Genomic DNA, 21973 nt, shown 5'->3' on the forward strand with positions numbered 1-21973 from the left:
GCTACCTTTTCCACCTCCATCTCCATCATGGGTCTCCTCCACTCATCATATCAGAGCGAGCACAGATACACAGGCTGCGCCGGCTCTAGTCACTGTTGTGGGTGGGATGGGGCTGATGGGGTGAGAGCACCGGTGGCGGCTGCTACTCTCCCCTGGCCAGTCAGTAAGGACCTCATGGCGTCCAAAAGCGACTCAACCTCTGCGGAAGGGGCCCCTACCCCCGCCTTTTGGGCCGGGGCTGTGGGATGCTTTCCTTTGTTATCCTTCCAAGGGTTCTTACACTCCTTCCGCCAGTGACCATCCTTCCCACACCCGTAACAATTGGTCTTTGTGTTGGGGGGGTTACTCCCTTCCTGGTGCCACTCTTTCCTACCCGGTCCGGGTTTTACCTCATGCAGCTTACCCTTGGGAGGGTGTGCATCAGCTCCCCTACCGTTTTTATAGGCCAGAGTGAGCTGCCTAATTACCGTGATCTCTGTGGTCTGGGGATCTTTGGGGTCGAACCAGGCTTCTGCCTTGGCCCGGATCTGTGGCAAGCTGTTCGCCACTAGACAATGGAGCCAATGCGTCAGAGGATCCCCGTTCAGGAATTCCCGGTCTCGCGTCCCCGGGCAGGCTTTCCGGTATACCGGCCACGACCGGTCCGCAAAAGCCTGCGGGGTCTCCCCTGAGAGCTGTACCGTCTTCTCCACTCGGGAGAAAGGACTTCCCTCATCCATCCCCATGGCCTCCAGAACCGCGTCTCTAAGCTCCTCATACCTGCTCTGTCCCCTTTTACACTCTTCAGAGAGGGATTGGAGGAGATTACTCTCCAGGGAGAATAGCAGCATCTTGGCCTTTTCAGCGTCATCGCAATCGTTGACGCTGGTGGCCTGCTCTATTTCCCTGAAGTGGATCGAGGGGCCTCCCTTAGCGGAGAGCTTCGGGACATGGTTGACCATAACCCTAAGCTGTTGGGTGTTAAAGGGTAATACGAACTGGTTTTGGAGGGGTCCCTCATCTTCGCCATTGGCGGATGGGCCGAACCTCCGATGCCGTTTCTCCACCTCTAGCTCCACCCCCCCTTGCTGCCAAACCTCACTGAAACTTGGCGCTATGGGTGGTGGTCGTGAGGTCTCCTCTCTCTCAACCGGGTCGTCCCTAGACACTACCGGTGACACTGGAACTGTTCTCCCCTCGTTCCCCATAAAATCTGCCTGACCTGCCTTTGGGCTTATGAGGCATATCATGCCTTTTGCCTTGCGGAGGGCCTGGCTCAGATTTTCTATTTTCTCTTGGCAGGGGCCGTGGTCTGCCTCCTCAAACCCCTGTTCATTAGCTAGCTTGTAAGCGGCTTTTACCTCCTGTACTTTCTCTTCCTGTTCCCTAACCTGCCTTGCCATGCGGGCGTTTTTCTCCCGCAACCTTGACTCATTTCCCTTGGCCTCGGTGACTTGACACCGTAGGTATTCCAACTGGGCCTTGTGTTCCCTTACTAGATGTACTCTTTCTTGGTTCAAAGCCTGCAGAGCTACTAACAACTTTTCCCCCACGAGAGCCTTATCCTGGATCTCCAGGGCTGACTCCCTTAACTCGATTGCCTGTGCGGCAACGAGCCCGTCCAGAAGCTGGATCTGCTTTTTAAAGCACATCAGCCAAACTGCTTTCTCTAAGGACTTCTTGTGTTCCTTTCCCTCTGTCCACTTAGCTGCTGCATCTACAGGAAGCCCAGCCTTTAACAGAGTGGTGATCCACTTAGTGATATTCACCTTGCTAAAAACATAATCAGAAATCCTTTCCTCCATCACGGTTCGCTCATCCGAACCACTGTCTACCGTATCGCAGCCTTGATGCCGGTGTCCTGCCGCGGTCGCCATTTCTGTAGGGGGTTTTTGCACAGGCGTATTCGGGTCAGTCAGCTTTGCCTCTGACTACCTTTCTTGAGCGGTTCGAATCGCTCGCCCCCAGGGTTCTGGACACCGGACTTAGATACAGGCAGCGATACAGAGAAGACTCGAGTAGACAGGTGGTTGGATGCAAACAAAACCAAGATTTTATTGAAGAGGAAAACTTGATGCAATCTTATGGAAAATTATTAGTGTACACTTCTACAAGCAAAAATTACAAGAGTCATAATAATACTTATACAGGGAATGGGGAACACACGGCACATCGAGGGAAAACAACTATCTTAACAATCCCCTTATCCTTAACCCACCCCCTATACCTAACTAGGTTAATCTATGAGGGGTCAGAATTCGTGCTCACCAATCAAAAGGGTTTGTTGGACTCAAAACAGCGGTTGGGTTCGGGGTTCGCTCTTGGTGCTCTCCGGAGCCTACCATCATCACGTGGGCTCCGGGTGCTGCAAGGGCGTTGTCCAGGTTCGAGTACCCCAAAGTTACAGTCTGTGCTTGGGTACTTTACCTTGTAGGGATGATTCTTCGCCGACAGCTTGAGTTTGCATGAAGATACTCGCAGGTCGGCTGAGGCTGAAGGCCCGATGATTCAAAGCCTACCCTCAGTTGGCCTTCCCCGGGTGGTCTTCCTCCTCCCCTCATTGCGTCCCGCTTCGCCTGGCCTGAATTGCCTGTGTTCGCCCGACCCGGTGTCAGGGCGCGTCCAGATGGAGTTGGAGAGGGCACGGGCAAAGGCCCGGGGGTAAGCGCGGGACGGGGGAAGAGCGGCAGCCACGAGGGCGAGGGGCCGAAGAACCGGGGAGCGGCAGCACCGACAGCAGCAGAGCAGGAGTTCCTTCTTCCGATTGCTACCTGGGGGCCTTCAGTTATACCTTCGTCGAAAAACCCTTATCTGCCAGCCAAATCAGGTTAGTTCTTTGTTTTAATTTTGACGGGCTAGTTAAAATAATGGTAGCAATCTATACTGACAGTTTTTAGATGTCCGGTAATTGCATCTACCGGCCCGATAATTGACTCGTATTGTCCTGAAAGTCCTTGATGGGCTGGTCCAGCCTCGATGGATGTGTTTAATCTGTTTCTGATTATGTATGCAGACTATTTGATGGCTTTAACTGTAGGCCTCATTGAATTTAGAGCTGCCTCTAATTTGGCCTAATACATAATTCACAGTTTGTCTGGGTCCCAAAACACACAGTTCTTTTCACGGGAAACCTGCAGCCTTAGTTTCGATTTACCTCAAACTGCCTGGGCTGCAGAATCCATTTTGGAGACCCGTAGGCTTTCTGCCACGAGGCACGGACGCCATCTTGGGTACCCTTTTTAATTTCAAAAGAAATGCCCACGCAAGGTCCCTTTTATCGATAATAACCTTCGGGGAAATGCACAAATTTTGCAAATCTTAGTGTTCCCATGCACCTACTGCTCTTGCCCTTCTAGCTGGAAGAAGTCACGGGTTTGGGAGGTGCTGTCAAAGAAGCCTTGACGAGTTGCTGCAGTGCATCTTGTAGATAGTAAATACTGCAACCGCGGTGGGCTGGTGGTGGAGGGAGAGAATGTTTAAGGTGGTGGATGGGGTGCCAATCAAGTGGGCTGCTTGGTCCTGGATGGTGTCAAGCTTCTTGAGTGATGTTGGAGCTGCACTCATCCAGGCAAGTGGAGTGTATTCCATCACACTCCTGACTTGTGCCTTGTAGATGGTGGAAAGGCTTTGGGAAGTCAGGAGAGTCACTTGCCGCAGAATACTCAACCTCTGACCTGCACTTGTAGCCTCAGTATTTAAGTGGCTGGTCCAGTTGAGTTTCTGATCAATGGTGACCCCCACGATGTTGATGGTGGGGGATTCAGCGATGGTAATGCCATTGAATGTCAAGAGGAGGCGCTTAGACTCTCTCTTGTTGGAGATAATCATTTTCTGGCACTTGTGTGGCACGAATGTTACTTGTCACTTAGCCCAAGCCTGAATGTCGTCCATGGGCACGGACTGCTTCATTACCTGAGGAGTTGCGAATGGAACTGAACGCTGCCACAATCAGCGAACATCCCCACTTCTGACCTTCTGATGGAGGGAAGGTAATTGATGACACAGCTGAAGATGGTTGGGCCTAGGACATTGCCCTGAGGAACTCCTGCAGTGATGTCCTGGGGCTGAGATGATTAGCCTCCAACAGCCACAACCATCTTCCTTTGTGCTAGGTATGACTTCAGCCAGTGAAGAGTTTCCCCCCTGATTCCCATTGATTTCAATTTTACTCGGGCTCCTTGATGCCACACATGGTCAAATGATGTCAAGGGCAGTCACTCTCACCTCACCTCTGAAATTCAGCTCTTTTGTCCAAGGCTGTATAGAGCTCTGAAGCAGAGTGGTCCTAGCAGAACCCAAACTGAGCATCAGTGAGCAGGTTATTGATGAGTAAGTGCCGCTTGATAGCACTGTCGATGACACTTTCCATCACTTTGCAGATGATTGAGAGTAGACTGATGGGGCGCTAATTGGCTAGATTGGATTTGTCCTGGTTTTTTGTGGATGGGACATACCTGGGCAATTTTCAACATTGTCAGGTAGATGCCAGTGTTGTAGCTGTACTGGAACAACTTGGCTAGAGGCGCGGCTAGTTCTGGAGCGCAAGTCTTCAGCACAACAGCCGGGATGTTGTGGGGGCCCATAGCCTTCGCTGTATCCAGTGCGCTCAGCTGTTTCTTGATATCACATGAAGTGAATGGAATTGGCTGAAGACTGGTTTCTGTGATGGTGGGGACCTCGAGTTGGCCGAGATGGATCATCCACTGGGCACTTCTGGCTGAAGCTGGTTGTGAATGCTTCAGCCTTGTCTTTTGCACTCGCGTGTTGGGCTCTGCCATCATTGAGGATGGGGATGTTCATGGAGCCTCCTCCTCCCATTAGTTGTTTAATTGTCCATCACCATTCACGACTGGATGTGGCAGGACTGCAGAACTTTGATCTGATCCGTTGGTTGTGGGATCGCTTATCTCTGTCTATAACATGCTGTTTCCACTGTTTAGCATGTATGTAGTCCTGTGTTGTAGCTTCACCAGGTTGGCACTTCATTTTTAGGTACGCCTGGTGCTGCTCCTGGTTGGTCCCCTGGCTTGATGGTAATGATAGAGTGAGGGATATGCCGAGCCATGAGGTTACAGATTGGGGTGGAATACAATTCTGCTGCTGCTGATGGCTCACAGCACCTCATGGATGCCCAGTTTTAAACTGCTAGATCTGGTCTGAAGCTATCCCATTTAGCACGGTGGTAGTGCCACACAACACGATGGGTGTGAAGACAGGACATCGTCTCCACAAGGACTGTGCAGTGGTCACTGCCACCAATACTGACATGGACAGATACATCTGCCACAGGTAGATTGGTGAGGACAAGGTCAAGTAGGTTTTTCCCTTGTGTTGGTTCTTTCACCACCTGCCGCAGGCCCAGTCTGGCAGATGGAATCTTTGGCTTTATGAATAGAGGCGTAGAGTACAAAAACAAGGAAGCTATGCTAAATCTGAATAAAACACTGGTTAGGCCTCAGCTGGAGTATTGTGTCCAACATTTTAGGAAGGATGTCAAGACCTTGGAGAAGGTGCAGAGGATATTTTCCAGAATGGTACTAAGATTGAGGGACTTCCCCCTTTTCCCTGGTCGGGGGAATACAGACAGGTCTTTTGTTTCTGAAATATTGAATCAAGACTGGCTACAGGTCTAACCTGTCAGGAAAATGTATAATTGTGTCACCACACTTGGATCATCATTAGTTTTCCTGCTTCCTGCAGCTCGGCTAAGTAAAACATCCTGTTCTTTTAGTAGGAAAGTGTAGGAGTCTATGTACTCCTAACAAAATATACTGAACTCGGAGAGGTTCAACAGAAAAGGTTTAATTGTGAGACCACATGTTGAACACAAAAATGGCGTCAGAGACTACACCAAGTCCGACTGCCTTTACTCAGTCCCCAGCTTCGACTGCTCCTCCCCCACTCTGGGCTTAACTATGTTGCAGATCGAGTTTCTTAAAGGTGTGATCCTTCTTAAAGGCATGATGCCTGATTTATAGTCTACGGACCGAAAAGCGGATTGTGTCCTTTCTGTGAACGGTACGCCACACAGCTCCCCCCAGAATCCGCTAGTAGGGAGTGTACGAACCGGCGTGGCGGCTTGATGGCACGGCTGGAACGGCTCTTGGCGGTTGGTGTCGGGAGCGGGTCGGTCGGACGCGTCAGGCTCTTAGGCGGTCTGCCCCGCGGTGGGGGTTGGCCCACTTGAACGGGTTCATCGGGCTCTAGGTGCGCCAGCTTGAGCCGGTCGACCGACACCTTGTCAGTTCTGCCGCCCACTTGGAGGAGGAAGAACTTGTTCCCCTTCTGGAGTACCTTGTAGGGTCCGTCGTATGGGGGCCGTAGAGGTCCTCGGTGGACGTCATGGCACACGAAAACAAATTTGGCCATGTGCAGGCTAGGTGGTACGCGGGTTGCTGGTTCGCCGTGCCGGCCGGTGGGTACCGGAACGAACTGTTGTGCTCGGTTGGCGAAAGCGCGGCGTTGCTGGTCAGCCGACCAGGGGGTCGTGGCGGTGGGCAGGAACTCTCCAGGTATGCGCAGCGGCTGGCCGTACACGAGTTCCGCCGCCGAGGCTTGCAGGTCTTCCTTGACCGCGGAGCGTAGGCCAAGTAGCACCCACGGGAGGTGGTCGATCCAAGCCTCGTCCTCGAGGCTGGCGTGGAGGGACGCCTTCATGGACCTGTGGAATCGCTCGCACAGCCCGTTGGCTTGGGGGTGGTAAGCCGTGGTGCGGTGAACGGCCACCCCGAGGTTTCGGGCGATGGCGGCCCACAGATCAGAGGTGAACTGCGGGCCTCTATCCGACGCCATCACAGAAACCCCACAGTGCAGATAGAGGCCATTTCGGCCCATCGAGCCTGCACCAACACACATCCCACCCGATCCCCGTAACCCCTACACCAACACATACCCCACCCTATCCCCGTAACCCCACGTATTTAATCCCCCTAACACTAAGGGTCAATTTATCATAGCCAATCAACCTAACCCGCACATCTTTGGACTGTGGGAGGAAACCGGAGCACCCGGAGGAAACCCACGCAAACACGGGGAGAATGTGCAAACTCCACACACAGTCATCCGAGGCCGGATTCAAACCCGGGTCCCTGGCGCTCTGAGGCAACAGTGCTAACCACTATGCCACCGTGCTGCCATGTCGGAGGGGACGCCGAACCGAGCGACCCAGGTCCCGATGAACGCCCTCGCGATGGCGGTGGTGGTGGACGTCAGTGGAATGGCCTCGGGCCAGCGGGTGGTACGGTCCACGATTGTCAGCAGGTGCGTGTGACCTTGTGATGGCGGCAGGGGGCCGACGAGGTCGATGTGGACGTGGTCAAACCTCCTTTCTGGCACGGTGAACTCCTCGAGTGGGGCTTTGACGTGCTGGTGGATTTCGGCACGCTGGCAAGCTATGCAGGATCTGGACCAGACGCGCACATCTTGGCGCAGGCTGCGCCAGACAAATCGGTTGGCCACCAGTCTAATGGACGCGCGGGTGCCGGGGTGTGAGAGGCCGTGGACGATGTCGAACACCCGTTTTCGCCGGGACTACGGGGCGGGGTTGCGCCAAGGAGGTGTCGCATTTGACTGTGATGGCGGACGGGCCGCAGGCGACGTCGGGTCAGTCGCAGCCCTGGGAGGGTTGTGGGCGCGGAGAGCAGATCGGGGTCGGTGCGTTGCTCCGCTGCCAGTTGAGCATAGTCCACTGCCAGGTGGGCACCGTGGACGGCGGGGCGGGATAGGCAGTCGGCCACCACGTTGTCTCGACCGGAGATGTGCCGGATGTCCGTGGTGAATTCGGACACCGCGGCGAGCTGGCGTTGTTGCCTGACTGACCACGGGTCCGCAGATTTTGCCATCGCGAATGTCAGGGGTTTGTGGTCGACAAACACGGTGAAGGGGCGGCCCTCTAGAAGAAATCTAAAATGGCGGACTGCCAGGTACAGTGCGAGGAGCTCGCGGTCAAAGGCGCTGTATTTGGCCTCCGGGGGGCGCAGTTGGCGGCTGAAAAAGGCCAGCGGTTGCCAGGCCCCGTCGATCCACTGTTCGTACATGGCGCCGACCGCGTGGTCGAAGGCGTCCGTGGTGAGGGCCACCCTGGCGTTGGGCTGTGGGTGAGCGAGCATGGTGGCATCGGCGAGCGCCTTTTTGGTCGAGTCGAAAGCGGTCAACATGTCCGCCGATCACTCGATCGCCATTCTGTCTTTCTTACCCCGGAGGGCTTCGTATAGGGGCCGCATGAGGGAGGCCGCCCCGGGAATGAAGCGGTTGTAAAAGTTGATCATCCCCAAGAACTCCTGGAGGCCTTTGATGGTGGTAGGCCGGGGGAACTGCTGGACGGCTTGCACCTTGGCGGGCAGGGGAATGGCTCCGTCCTGCGTGATGTGGTGGCCGAGGAATTCGATCCTGCTGAGGCCGAATTGGCACTTGACTGGGCTGATGATGAGCCTGTGCTCACTGAGCCGCTGGAACAGGGTGCGGAGGTGCTCGATGTGTTCCTGCTTGGAGGAACTAGCTACCAGGATGTCATCCAGGTAGACAAAGAGGAACTTCAGGTCCCGGAGGACCGAGTCCATGAGCCGCTGGAAGGCCTGGGCCGCGTTTTTGAGGCCGAAGGGCATTCGGAGGAACTCGAATAGCCCAAAAGGGGTGATTATGGCCGTCTTGGGGACGTCCGTGGGGTGGACTGGCACCTGATGGTAACCGTGCACCAGGTCGACTTTGGAGAAGACTGAGCGGCCGGCCAGTCTAGCCGAGAAGTCTTGAATGTGCAGTATGGGGTACCGATCCGGCGTGGTGGCGTCGTTTAGGCGCCGGTAGTCCCCGCAGGTGCGCCATCCCCCCTCAGGTTTGGTGACGATGTGGAGTGGGGAGGCCCAGGGGCTGTTGGAGCGGCGGATGATGCCGAGCTGTTCCATTGTGGCGAACTCGGCCCGCGCGATCTCCAGCTTGGCCGGGTCCAGCCTGCGGGCGTGGGCATACACCGGTGGGCCTGTGGTAGGGATGAAGTGTTCTACCCTGTGCTTAGCAACTTTCGCGGAGAAGGTCGGGTTGGTGAGGGTTGGGAACTCGGCCAGGAGTGCTGAGTAGTCGTCCGTTGAGCGGGCGCGGCACTGCCACACCATTTCGGCGGGTTGGGGGGGGGGGGCCATGGCGCCCGGGATAGGTGACATGGTGTTCATGTCCACGAGGCGGCGCCGAGGCATGTCGACCAACAGGCCGTGAGCGCACAAGAAATCCGCACCGAGGAGCGGGGAGAGCACCTTGGCGGTGATAAACTCCCAGTGGTAGCGGCGGCCTGCGAGGTCGATGGTGACGGTGCGGGTGCCGTACGTCCGGATGTCGGTGCCGTTGGCGGCAGCCAGCGCGCGGCCGCCTCGCTGGATCTCGAGGGCGGACGCGGGGATGATGCTGCGCGCCCGTGTCACATAGGAAACGGCGTCCGGAGGCACTGTCTGTAACGTACAGCAGCGCGCCTGCTTGCCCCACGGCCATCGTGTAGGCCGGTGTGGGGGCGGTTGGAAACATGCAGGGATGGTTGCAGCGGCGTGCCCGTGCGCCGAACCGGGTATGGAAGTAGCAGTTGCCCTGGGGTGGGGGCCTCGTGGCCGAGCGATAGAGGGTGGAGCGCGCACCGACGCTGCGGAGGCCAGGTCGGAGGTGACTGCGTGGTTGGAGCCGGCAGACAGGAGCTTATCGGCTTCGTCGGCCAGGTCCTCGAGGTCCGTGAGGCTGGACGCCACGATCGCCGGGCGGATGCTGGGGGGTAGTTGGCGGATAAAGAGCGTGCGGAAGAGGGAGCCTGGCGGTTTCTCGTCGGTCAGAGCAAACGTGTGAGAGCAAGTCTGACGGCGTGGAGTCACCGAGGCCCGGGAGGTCGAGGAGGTGGCAGTTGCGCACGAATTGGGAGGCTGTGAATTTTTTAAGGAGCGCGGCCTTGAGATGTGCGTACTTGCCTTCCTCTGAAGGGTTTTGTAGTGTTGTCCAGACTTTCGTGATTGTGGAGCTGCCCAGGGAGGCGAGGAGGTAGTCGTACATCGTTGCGTCGGCGGTGATGCCGCGGAGTCGGAATTGCGATTCGGCTTGAAGGAACCAGGCGGTGGCTAGGTTCTCCCAGAACTCCGGCAGCTTCACAGAAACTGCGTTTGTGTCAGCCATGGTTACGCTTAGGAGTCGTCCTGAGCGTCGGGGTCACCAATGTAGGAGTCTACGTACTCCTAACAAAATATACTGAACTCGGAGAGGTTCAACAGAAAAGGTTTAATTGTGAGACCACATGTTGAACACAAAAATGGAGTCAGCGACTACACCAAGTCCGACTGCCTTTACTCAGTCCCCAGCTTCGACTGCTCCTCCCCCGCTCTGGGCTTAACTATGTTGCGGATCGAGTTTCTTAAAGGTGTGATCCTTCTTAAAGGCATGACGCCTGATTTATAGTCTACGGACCGAAAAGCGGATTGTGTCCTTTCTGTGATCGGTACGCCACAAGTGTTTTTGTATGTACTGTATGTTGACTTTGCGAACCATCTGACTAAAGTGTATTATGCTTAAACTGAACTAAACCCTGGTGTCAGTGGCAAACTTAAGAGAAATCTTAGTAAATAAATAACTTTTATAGTGCCTAATGACTTCTGCTGTGATAACCCCATTTTATTTAGTAACTCCAAATAGTGTTGTTTTGGATAGTCTCAAAGATTTGTTTATGGATTGCCTACAGCTACGGTGGTGTGATTATTTATCTTTTAAGATAGAAGTCTCAACTTATGCTATCTGCATTTCAGTTGCCAAATGGTGTATCGTATCACACTGCCACCCACCAGGACAGGCAGGGGAAACTGCAAGAACACCTTCGTCAGCTGTCTGTGCTCTTCAGGAAGTTGCGACTAGTCTATGACAAATGCAATGAAAACTGTGCAGGTTTAGATCCTGTCCCAATGGAGGTAAGAAGCATCTGGAACTGGTTGTGCTTTATTTAGGTGGCAACTTGCAGTGGCAGAGGCAAAACCACATGTAAAGTGTTTGGCACACCCTGGGTAACTCTAGGATTTGAAGATGAGAAAGAGGGGACATAAACCATGCCAAAAATGTATGAATGGGAGGGGGAACAACTGCTCATTCTCTGTTTCCTTGACAACAACTCCTGTAGCCATGTCTGTAGTAACTGAACTAACTTAAATTTCAATAGTTTATTCGCAAACATCTGCCTACTACTATGAACAATGTTTTGTGAATCCTAGCTTGTAATGTTGAACAAAGTGCGCCATTGCTGTACTACTTTTTCAGCCAGTACTTTCTGGGCAGTAGTCCACACAATGTTATCCTGATGCTTTACATCCACCTGAGAGGGCAGATGGGACCTCGGTTTAACGTCTCGTGGAGGCCCAAAGAGACTTGGGGGTTCCGGGTACATAATCATTCAAAAATATCATGAACAGGTACAGAAAATAATCAAAAAGGCTAATGGAATGCTGGCCTTTATATCTAGAGGACGAGAATACAAGGAGGTAGAAGTTATGCTGCAGCTATACAGAGCCCTGGTTAGATCACACCTGGAGTACTGTGAGCACTTCTGGGCACCACACTTTAGGAAGGATATATTGGCCTTGGAAGGAGTGCAGCGTAGGTTTACCCGCTTCAAGGGTTAAGTTACGAGGAGAGACTACACAAATTAGAGTTGTATTTCCTAGAATTTAGAAGGTTAAGGGGTGATCTGATCAAAGTTTTCACGATATTAAGGGGAACGGATAGGGTGGATAGAGAGAAACTATTTCCACTGGTTGGGGATTCTAGGACTAGGGGGCATAGTCTAAAAATTAGAGCCAGACCTTTCAGGAGTGAAATTAGGAAACAAAGGGTATATGGAGTTAAGTCGCAGATCAGCCATGTTCTCATTGAATGGCGGAGCAGGCTTGAGGGGCTGAATGGCCGGCTCCTGTTACTATGTTCCAAAAGATTGCACCTTCAACAATACAGCACTCCCTCAGTACTGCACTGAGATGTCAGCCTAGATTACGTGCTTAAGTCTCTGGAGTGGGGCTTGAACCCACAACCTTTTGACTGGCGAGAGTTCTGCCACTGAGCCAAAGCTGACATCTGAGTAAGAGATGTCCTTAACCTCTGTCTGGTCCTCTTGGTATCATGTCTATATTCAAACCCATGTTCTGCTCCACACTTTTCAAGAAACCTATAACTGATTTTAGCTAATTTTTTTTAAGGTATTTCATTCTTTTAATGACATTTTGTTTGATTGTTGTGTTTCCTTGGGAATGGGCTGCTGCACTAGTAGAGTTAGATGTGTTTGATCTGACCTGAGATCCAATTAGAATTAAGTGTGTAACAAAAGTAAATCTTCAGACTTAAAAGTTCGGTTTGCATTTCTCTGCCCAAGAGAAATTGTTTTTTCTTATAAAAATGCTTGTGTGTCCACTTTATACTTTGGCTCCATTTGAAGTAAGGTTTTATCAATATATTCCATGAGTTCTATCACTCTGAAAGTTACATTCAGGATAATGTGTGGTCCAGTGCACTGGTGTATTAATATGCAGTGCAAACGTTGATCAAACAGAGAAATGCACAAGTACATTTACCTACTATGTAAAACAGTTTAGAGTGAGTGAGTAGGCAGCCAGGTGGGCCAATAAGGCACCTCCTTGCAACTAGTTTAGAGTGAAATGAGCAGAAGCCTGCGAGGAGGTGGCTTGTTGTCCCCCTCAGCTGCTAAAATGGTGAGTGCCTCAGGAGGAAATAATTACAAATTAGAATGGAATAGGGATGAAGTAGAATTCCACTGAATTATTTTTGTATAAATATATTTGTAAACTAGTCGATCTCCTGTGGTATTGCACATGGGGAGTCAAGACCAAGGGTAGGTGAAGCGGAGTTAGAAGTGAGGAATAATTGGAGTAGGATGCGTAGAGGTAAGTCAGTCCCCATTTTAAAGACATACCTTAGCGTACAGCAATTTTGGAAGTAGAGTTGGTTGAAATATAGGAGTTTCTCTGCAAAACAGGTGAAAAGTTGGGACGTAAAACTGAGGTGCTACAATGCTACCAGTGAAAGGAGTTTGGGGCATGTTTTATTTCTTTTTAAACAAATATGGCAGTTGCCAGATTTGACACATCAAGATTCTGCGAGGTGCTGTTCATGATATCCTTCCAAAAGAGATGAGCTCCCATGGCTTTTCCAGTTTCTATAACAAATAGTTCTTAAATCAATGTAATGCTGATTTTAGTACATAGATCTCTTTTTATTCAGGAATTTGTAGACAAGCTTCTTTTAATGGATTCAGATTTTTAAACTTTTTGTTCTAATCCCTATTTTGCCAAACCTTGCATCAATGGAAATTTCACTTAGCATTTCTTTTGTTACAGAGCAAAAGCTAAAAGCAGAGGAAGTAGCTTTTAAATATTAGGATCTATTAAGTAACATCCTTTTACACATGTACAGTATAGTAACCTGATTTATCAGTAAATCCCTAACCAAGTAACCAACTTTCATACACCCTCCAACTTTTATAAAGGCAAGATAACTTCATTTTGGAAGTCGAGTGGGAAGTTTGTTTTCTAATAAACCAACTTAACATATAATTAATAGAATTGTATTGTTCCCCACAGTAGTATTCTTCATATTTTGTAAACATTTGTTTACACTTATTGATGAACAAAGACCGGAAGTGCAAAGAAGTGAATTGTCATCATTGTAATACTTGGCAAAATGGAAATTAAAATAAAAAGCTTGGAATTGAGGAATTTGTTAAAAGGAGACTGCTTGAAAATCCCTGCATTTCAAAAAAGGGCTCTGTACTAAAATTGCTATTAATATGATTAAGAACAATAACCCTCTTTTTCATACTGCAATAAGTTGACCTGTCTCACAAACCAGGTTAAGCTGGAGCCGTCTGTCTGGGTTTGGTGGTTGGTGTACTCTTTGGTCGCTTTAGGAAGCCACTGCAGCACAGATTATATGTAAGTTGGATTCAAAGACTATGAAAGTCCCAACTGTTGAGTATTGCTACAGAAAATCTTGCTCTATCTAATTGCTGTTAGAATTTAAAGAATATTTTAAAAAGAGACTGAGATAAAAACAAAATTTGTCTTCAAGGTTTCATCCAACGTCTGTTTTTGACAATACCTTAAAGTAGGTAAACAGCAATTTAAAACCTGTGCTCTTGTCTCTTAACGACCAAGACATGCTCCTGTGACTGAGGAGCAGTGGGGATTTGCTGGTAGGCTGAGGTTAGGCTGGAATATCATGTCTCATTACACTGGCTCTGAAATAGTACAGGAAACTTTGTGATATCTGGCACCGACGGGACCGAGCTGTTGCCGTCCCATCAAAACTGCTGGACAAACCAGCGCTAATGTTAAAACATACGGAAGCTTTTGAGCTCCGTATCTAGCAACAAACCCTGTTGCTTCTAAACAGTCGGCCGTAGCTTGCAAGCGTCTCTGTAACTAAGCAACAGCTTTAGCTAGACCTTGCAGAGCCTGACTAGTGGAAAAAAAAAGCAACGAAAAGAAAAAAAACTTACTGAACCGACTCCTGAATTTTGCCGGTGGCTCGAGCATTCCGGACAGTTAACCTCCAGATAAACCAAAGTTTCCTGTAGTTCAATACTTGAGGATCAGATCATTATAGGATATTCCTTTATCCAAGGTAATGCAGAAAAATTGAAAATATCGTTCCTGTTGGGTTGGGTGAGGAGAATATTTACCAGGACTAATCTACAGTTAGTGCGGTGTCCTCTAGGACAGGACCTCCATTTAATGCATCTTGAAAGATGGTACTCCCTAAACAATACTGTGGCGATAGGTTGCATGTTAGGAAGGACTGTGCTGAAGTTCCTCCAGATGGTGTTTAAACATGCAACTCCAGGTGAGTAAAAGCAGTGCTCACTGAACAGAAGGCACTGCATGCCACTTTATTTAAAAAAAAAAAAAAAAAAAAGTGTGATTTATTGAAGTATTTTTATATGTCCGTAGCAACTTATTCCTTATGTGGAAGATGATAGTACAAAGCACGAAGATCGTAGCTTGGCAAATCAACTCCGCTTAGCAAGTGAAGAGAGGCGGGAAATTGTAGAGGTAAATAAGGTACGGGAACATTTTTTTCTTGACAATTTTATTAAATGTTCATGGAAACAATTATGAAAAAATGCAATGGACATGATTTTTAGTGAAGTTTTGTGCTCAAGATCAGGAAGTGAAAGGTGGGAAATAGAACGCTTCTCCACTATGGGCACCCAGTGTCTACATTGTGCAATCCTAGACCAGGAATTATATGAGCTCAACAATGTGCTGTAACACCTTGAAAGAGCAATGGCATTTCCATTTCTCACACAAGCCACGCTGTAGTCTTCGAGTGAGCTTGTCAGTCTGATCTTGTAGCCAGCAGAGAGAGAGATTTCATCCCAATTGCCTGGGCTGCATTCCAGAAATAAAATGAAAGTATATTCAATCCACTGTGTCACCTGCTCCCTTCTAATTGATACTGTTAAAGTTTATTGCTGTGCTTAGTGAAAGGTAGGTATAGGAAGATTACCCTTTGTTCAAAGTGCTCAATGTTTTATGGAAAAAAAAATTTAAAAGTTCTTTTGATGTGTTTTGTATTCTGCTCACTAATTGGGTCTCCTAATGTTCCCGCTGCTCCAGTGACATCACTAATGGGGAGCATGCCTATACATTCTGGAGCAGCTCGAGACCTAATTCAAGTGTCTTCCTGCAGATAATAGAACGGGCATTTTTCCCAAACCATCAAAGAAACTTTTAATGAGGGGGTACTCTGATCAAAAAGTATTCCCATTGGACTCGAACAATCAAGGAGAAGTTCCAAAGTTGCAAAATCCAAATCTGATGCAAGAAAGAAACTTCAAAGTGAGAAAAGGCCATTCAGCACATCAAGCAGCTCCATCCAGGATTCATATATTAGTTCTTTTATTATTCTCTTTCCTTCACCCCCGCCCACCTCCATTACTGTTGATCCTATTTTAGGGAACAGTTACGTTCCTTATCTACCTCTCCTGGGGCGGGGGAGGAAAAACTCAAGTCCAATGTTTTTTGTACTGAGCAGGCCACGAGCTCCTTTGAGCGTGACCTTTTCGTCCGTGAGCAAATTTAAAAACAACAACAATTTTTACAACAACAATGTTTACAACGACAGCAACAGCAACCACTTAAAAGCATATATACTATCACGCTATATTGCCACCCCACCATCTCAAATCATGAGACAATCAGACAAGGTTCTATACCAGTTTAACCTAACTTCTCTGCTTTTGAATTCTATTCCTCTAGAAATGAACCCCAGTGCTTTATTTGCACTTTTATGGCTTTTTTTTTACCTGCGTTGCTACTTTTAATGATTTGTGAATCTATACCCCTAGATCCCTTTGCACCTCTACCCCATTTAGACTCTTATTTTTCAAGGAGTAGGTCGCCTCCTTATTCCTCCTACCAAAATGCCCCACCTCACACTTGTCTATGTTGAAATTCATTTGTCATTTACATGCCCATTCTGCAGGTTTGTTTATGGTAGAATTAATTAAAAGCTTTTAGTTCACTATGTACAAACTCTATTTAATAAAATACTTGTCAGAAATGACAGATATAAAAGAACTGCATAATAATGCATTAACACTTCAGAAATGTCACTCAGTTACACGGTTATGCATTGACAAACAATCCAAAAGCCCAAGGTGAGCAGAAAGAGGCATATCTATTTGTGCAATTTGTACTAATTTAAAAATTTTCAATGTATTAGCCCATCCCTCATGTCACTATAGCAATGGCTGCATGAGCAGCGGCTTTCCTATGGCACTGACCTGCTGTACATCCACATAAGTAATTAGAATATTAATCACAATTCACAGTATTAAAAAGAATTGAACAAAAACAGGTATCCGTATTTCCAACTTCAATCACTTCCATTAATAAACGTGGTCTTCTTGAACCAGCACCCCCACCCCCCCCCCCCCCATGTAATGTCAGAAATGCAGCACTTATTCACAAGTGCAGAAAAACACATACACAATTTGCGTCACTGAATTAAAAACAAAAAGCAGGAAAAGCTATGATTTAACAGAAATAAACATTCATCTTTCTTCCTGGACAGGGGAACCAATCAGACTGACTTGGAAATGTTTACTAATAGTTGACGTAAAGATGTTAATTTATGAATTTCGCTTCTAATGTTTTTCTCTCAAACATTCTCCGCAATATTAATCCCTGCTCTTATCACGAAAAGTGTTGAATTATTTTAGGTACTTCCCAATTAAATAGTGGGAAACAAACTTCATTGTACTCTCAATTTTTAATCTCCTATTTCAAACGTTTATACCAAATCAAAATTGGACATTATCAGTTTAATTGAAGTAATTTCTGTGTCTTTCTCAATAAACAAATAGTTTCTTCTAAAGTAGCTTCCTGCAATTTTTATGCATCATTACATAACTTGTGTTTCTATCAACACGCCACTAAACGTTTAAGAGGAAATCTATATTTACATTATTCCTGGGACTGGTTAGGACTATAGAACGGCAGACAAAATAAAATGGTTTGTGTTTTTCCCCTTTTTTGGTTTTCTTCCTAAACTAAATGTCTTGCATGTTATTTTTTAAAAAGTATCATTAACTTCTACAAATCCTCCCCGCCCTCCCCCTCAACAGCATGGTTGCATGTTTGTGTAAAGCTACTCACTTCAGTCGATCATTCAAAATCAAATATTGAGAAATTTCAATTTTAAAATGTTTAACGCATTTCAGAACCTCTTTAAAAGTGTTTGGCCTTCAAGACCTGGTTGAAACTTGTTTAGAAGAGGGACAAATTGATTTTTGTTTCTGTTTCTTCCAAAATCATATTTGAAACTTGGGGGGAAAAAGGTTTTTTAACACAAATTTTTTGTGAAAAGTTCATTAAAAATCTTTAAATTCTTTTAAGTCTCGTTGCAGCTTTGACAGAAGAAATTGCTCCAAGTTTTGCTTTCCCTTTTCAACGCTGTTGTTAAAATACAACAAAAAAATAATAAAATAAACTCTAATTCCAAATGGAGCTCAAATAAGAATGTGAATAAAGTGGTTAAACTTCCTAAGAACGCGGTGAGGTTATCTATCCCCAGCCTTGGCAATGAGTTGAGATCAGTTTTGGAGAAGTTATTTCCTCTTTTTCTGCTGCCGTTCCCTCTGTCTCTCACAGACTCTGAGGTACAAACAGGGGCACAGACTTATCCCCCTCATAACATGATTTAAATAACCCTGATAGACTCTTTCAAAAAGGGGACAACACCTGGCAATTTAACTGAAACTTACCAAGCAGGACATTCAACATCACTCACCATATTTTATTTCCAGCTTTAAACAATTTTCTCAATTTAAAAAACAAATTCTCATTTTTGTTTCACTGGGGGCCTAAAACTTGTTTGCTTTAGCCTCCTTCCAGCGCCCATTGTACATTTGCTGCGCCTCCACCTGTGTTGTTCCAAGGTGCGGCCGCCGCTCAGTCCCCGGAAACGGAGTACACACGTCTGGACCCTCGTCGCTCTCGCTCTCTCCCCCTCCCTCCCTCCCTCCATGCCCCCTCTCGCCCATCTCGATCCATTACCCCCCCCCCCCCCCGCCACATGAAAGCATGGCCCAACTGGGTACTGCGCATGCACGGCTCTGGTATACCAGGCGCAGTAGGCTGTAAAGGCAAAAAATGATAGCGCGGGGGATTCTCCCGCTGCCCCACTGAAAGGCCAAAGTTCAAGGGAGAAAAGAAAACCAAACCCCTCCCAGCGTTGCACAGCACCCCATCAACCATCGGAGCACACACTTCAAGAGATGCAATTGCGATCGGCTCTGAGGTCGCAAGACTCACAAGCGAGTTTGTCTGGATTCCCGGGGCCATTGTGTATTTGGCCCCCTCCCCTGCCCCAGCTACTGTCGAGTCCTCTGCGCGGCATTTCAGATCAATTGCGCGTGAGCTCGGGGTCAGTGCCCACGCACCTTAGCGGGAACAGTGCTTAAGTCCCCTTTCAAAGATGTCAGTTAACCCCAAAATTACCATCCTCCTGTTCGCTGCCCTGTAAGGGGTGGGGGGCGGGGTACCTTTTTCTAATCTCAACTGTGCTTGAGGCTTGTGGGTTTTGTACTTTTGGCTTCTGGTCCCATGCTCCTTATCGAATTTAAATAGCTTGCTTATTTTGACCGTATCTATATCTATCTCATTTATTTTTAAAAAAGCAAACTGTATTCTGTTTCCTCTCCGTCTTTTCTCCAGCAAAAAGTCTCATTGTTGTGGCTTTTTTCATAATTTATTCCCCACAAGGCCTGAAATTATCTGGTCACTCTTTACAACCTTTGTAATGCATCTATATCCTTTGAGGTAGGGTGACCAAGCTGTGCACCATCTGGGCCCCTTTTGAATCTGTTTATATTTATCTGAACTGATCTGATATTGGGCAACTCAAGTCCTCCTGTGGTAATTCATAGGCAGGAGATGGTGCAACATTTTCTAGCTAAAACTGGCACAATTCTTTCCCTCCAAGATTTCAGTACCTTCATCCTGTGTCATAATGGAGCTGATACCTTGGTAGATAATTGACATTTGTGGATAATTGAGAGTCCACAAGTTTTGGACTTGCATGCACAATCCACAATAACCTGAAGATGAGCACAATGCTTATAACATGCAAACCATCAGATTTAATCTTTCTATACATAAGGAGCAGGAGTTGGTCAATCGGCCCCTCGAGCCTGCTCCGCCATTCAATAAGACCATGGCTGATCCAATCTTGGCCTCAACACCACATTCCCACTCTCTCCCCATACCCCTTAACTCCCTTGTAGTTCAGATGTCTGTCAATCTCCGCCTTAAATATATTCAATGACTCCGTCGCCACAGCTCTCTGGAGTAGAGAATTCCAAAGATTCACGACACTGAGAGAAGAAATTCCTCCTCATCTCCGTCTTAAATGACCCCTTATTCTGAAACTATGCCCCCTAGATCTAGATATCCCCACTAGGGGAAACATCCTCTCAGCATCCACCCTGTCAATCTTCCTCAGAATCTTTTGTGTGTGGCGACACGCCACCACTGGACATAATCCGCTCACGGCGGCACGGACAGTTTAAGCAGACGCCCCCAGCCGGGGGCCCTTTCCTCCAGCAACTTGTTTCCCGCAGGGACAGGCTGCCGGGAGCACTTCCTGTCTGGGGAGTATTTAAGTGGATGCGCGGGCTTTTCCAGTTCCTCTTTGCCATGAGGTAGAATAAAAGCAGTTGTGTTTTACTAGCTCTGGTCTTGACTCCCATGTTTGCCGCGGTATCTCAACACTGGTGACCCCGACGCTCAGGACGAATCCTAAACTAGCATGGCGGATACAAACGCAGCCACGGTTAAACTACCGGACTTTTGGGAGAACCTGGTCGAAGCCTGGTTTGTTCAAGCTGAGTCCAGATTCCGGCTGAAACACATTACAGTCGACGCCACAAAGTACGACTACCTCGTCTCCTCTCTCACCTACGCCACAGTCCCCAAGGTTTGGGCAGCGCTGCAGGATCCACCACCGGAAGGCAAGTACGAACATCTGAAGGCTGCGCTCCTTAAAAAATTTCAAACGTCCTCTTACCAGTGCAACTGCCAACTCCTTGACCTCCCCGGCCTTGGTGACGCTTCACCCTCGGATCTGCTTTCCCACATGCTGTCCCTCTCGGACGACAAAAACACCGGCGCCCTCTTTCACACGCTTTTCATTCGGCAGCTCCCCGCCAGCATCCGCCCGCTCATTGTGGAGTCTGGCTCCACGGACCTGAATGACATAGCCGAAAAGGCCGACCGGCTGCTCTCTGCACAGTCTGCTTGCGACGTCGCACCCGACCTCACGGCAACGACCACGCGGTCTTCCCGGCCCACTAGGCCCGACCGCCCTACCACTCCGGGTCACTGCTACTACCACACCCGTTTTGGCACTAGGGCCCAACGCTGCACGCCACCGTGTACTTTCAAACCCCCCGCGATAGCCGCGGGGCAAAAGGGGCCTCTACGTCACCGACGACAGAACCAACCGCCGATTTCTGTGCGACACGGGCCCAGCACAGCATCACCCCCGCCTCCGCCCTCGAAATCCAACGCGGCACACGGGGTATCACGCTGGCCGCAGCCAATGGCTCTGACATCCGCACATATGGCACCTGCATGGTCACGCTCGACCTCGCGGGCCGCCGCTACCGCTGGGAGTTCCTCACAGCCAAGGTCCTCTGCCCACTCATCGGCGCCGACTTCCTACGCGCCCACGGCCTCCTTGTCGACATTCCGAGGCACCGCCTCGTCGACATCAACACTATGGCCGCCATCCCCGGCGCATTCACCCCGGCCCGTTCGGCCGGCCTGACACCTACTGCCTCGCCAGAGCCACGGACGACTACTCGGCACTCCTAGCCGAGTTTCCCGCCCTCACTAACCCGACCTTTTCGGCCAGAGCCGCCAAACACGGTGTGGAGCACTATATCCCCACCACCGGCCCCCCAGTTTCTGCCCACGCCCGCAGACTCAACCTGGCCAAGCTGGAAATCGCGCGGGCAGAGTTCACCACCATGGAACAACTCGGCATCATCCGCCGCTCCAGCAGCCCTTGGGCCTCGCCCTTCCACATCGCCCCCAAGCCCGGCGGAGGCTGGCGCCCTTGCGGGGACTAACGCCGCCTCAACGACGCCACCACCCCCGACCGATACCCGGTGCCACACATCCAGGACTTCTCGGCCCGACTGGCCGAGCGAACCGTCTTTTCCAAGGTCGACCTGGTGCGTGGTTACCACCAAGTCCCCGTACACCCCGCGGACATCCCCAAAATGGCCGTCATCACCCCATTCAGCCTGTTCGAGTTCCTGAGGATGCCCTTCGGCCTCAAGAATGCAGCCCAGGCTTTCCAGCGCCTTATGGACTCAGTCCTCCGGGACCTGAACTTCCTATTCGTCTATCTGGACGACATTCTCGTGGCCAGCTCCTCCAAACAGGAACACCTCGAACACCTTCGCACC

The 21973-nt window shown here is 49.3% G+C and overlaps 1 protein-coding gene across 2 annotated transcripts in view; it reads left to right on the forward strand.

The window, feature by feature from the left end:
* The window catches only part of med30 (mediator complex subunit 30), a 68238-nt gene that overhangs the window by 22493 nt on the left and 23772 nt on the right, over positions 1 to 21973 (forward strand). Inside the window, exons 3-4 of one of the 2 annotated variants that reach the window (XM_085993301.1) lie at positions 10743 to 10901; positions 14943 to 15053. In XM_085993301.1, the coding sequence (XP_085849427.1) occupies positions 10743 to 10901; positions 14943 to 15053 (270 nt within the window). The remainder of the gene's footprint in view (positions 1 to 10742; positions 10902 to 14942; positions 15054 to 21973) is intronic. The other variant, XM_085993302.1, reaches the window with a different exon arrangement.

Source organism: Somniosus microcephalus, chromosome 7 (genome assembly GCF_052327205.1).
Source record: "Somniosus microcephalus isolate GS21.2 chromosome 7, FLI_Smic_1.0, whole genome shotgun sequence".
NCBI classification, from domain to species: Eukaryota; Metazoa; Chordata; class Chondrichthyes; order Squaliformes; family Somniosidae; genus Somniosus; species Somniosus microcephalus.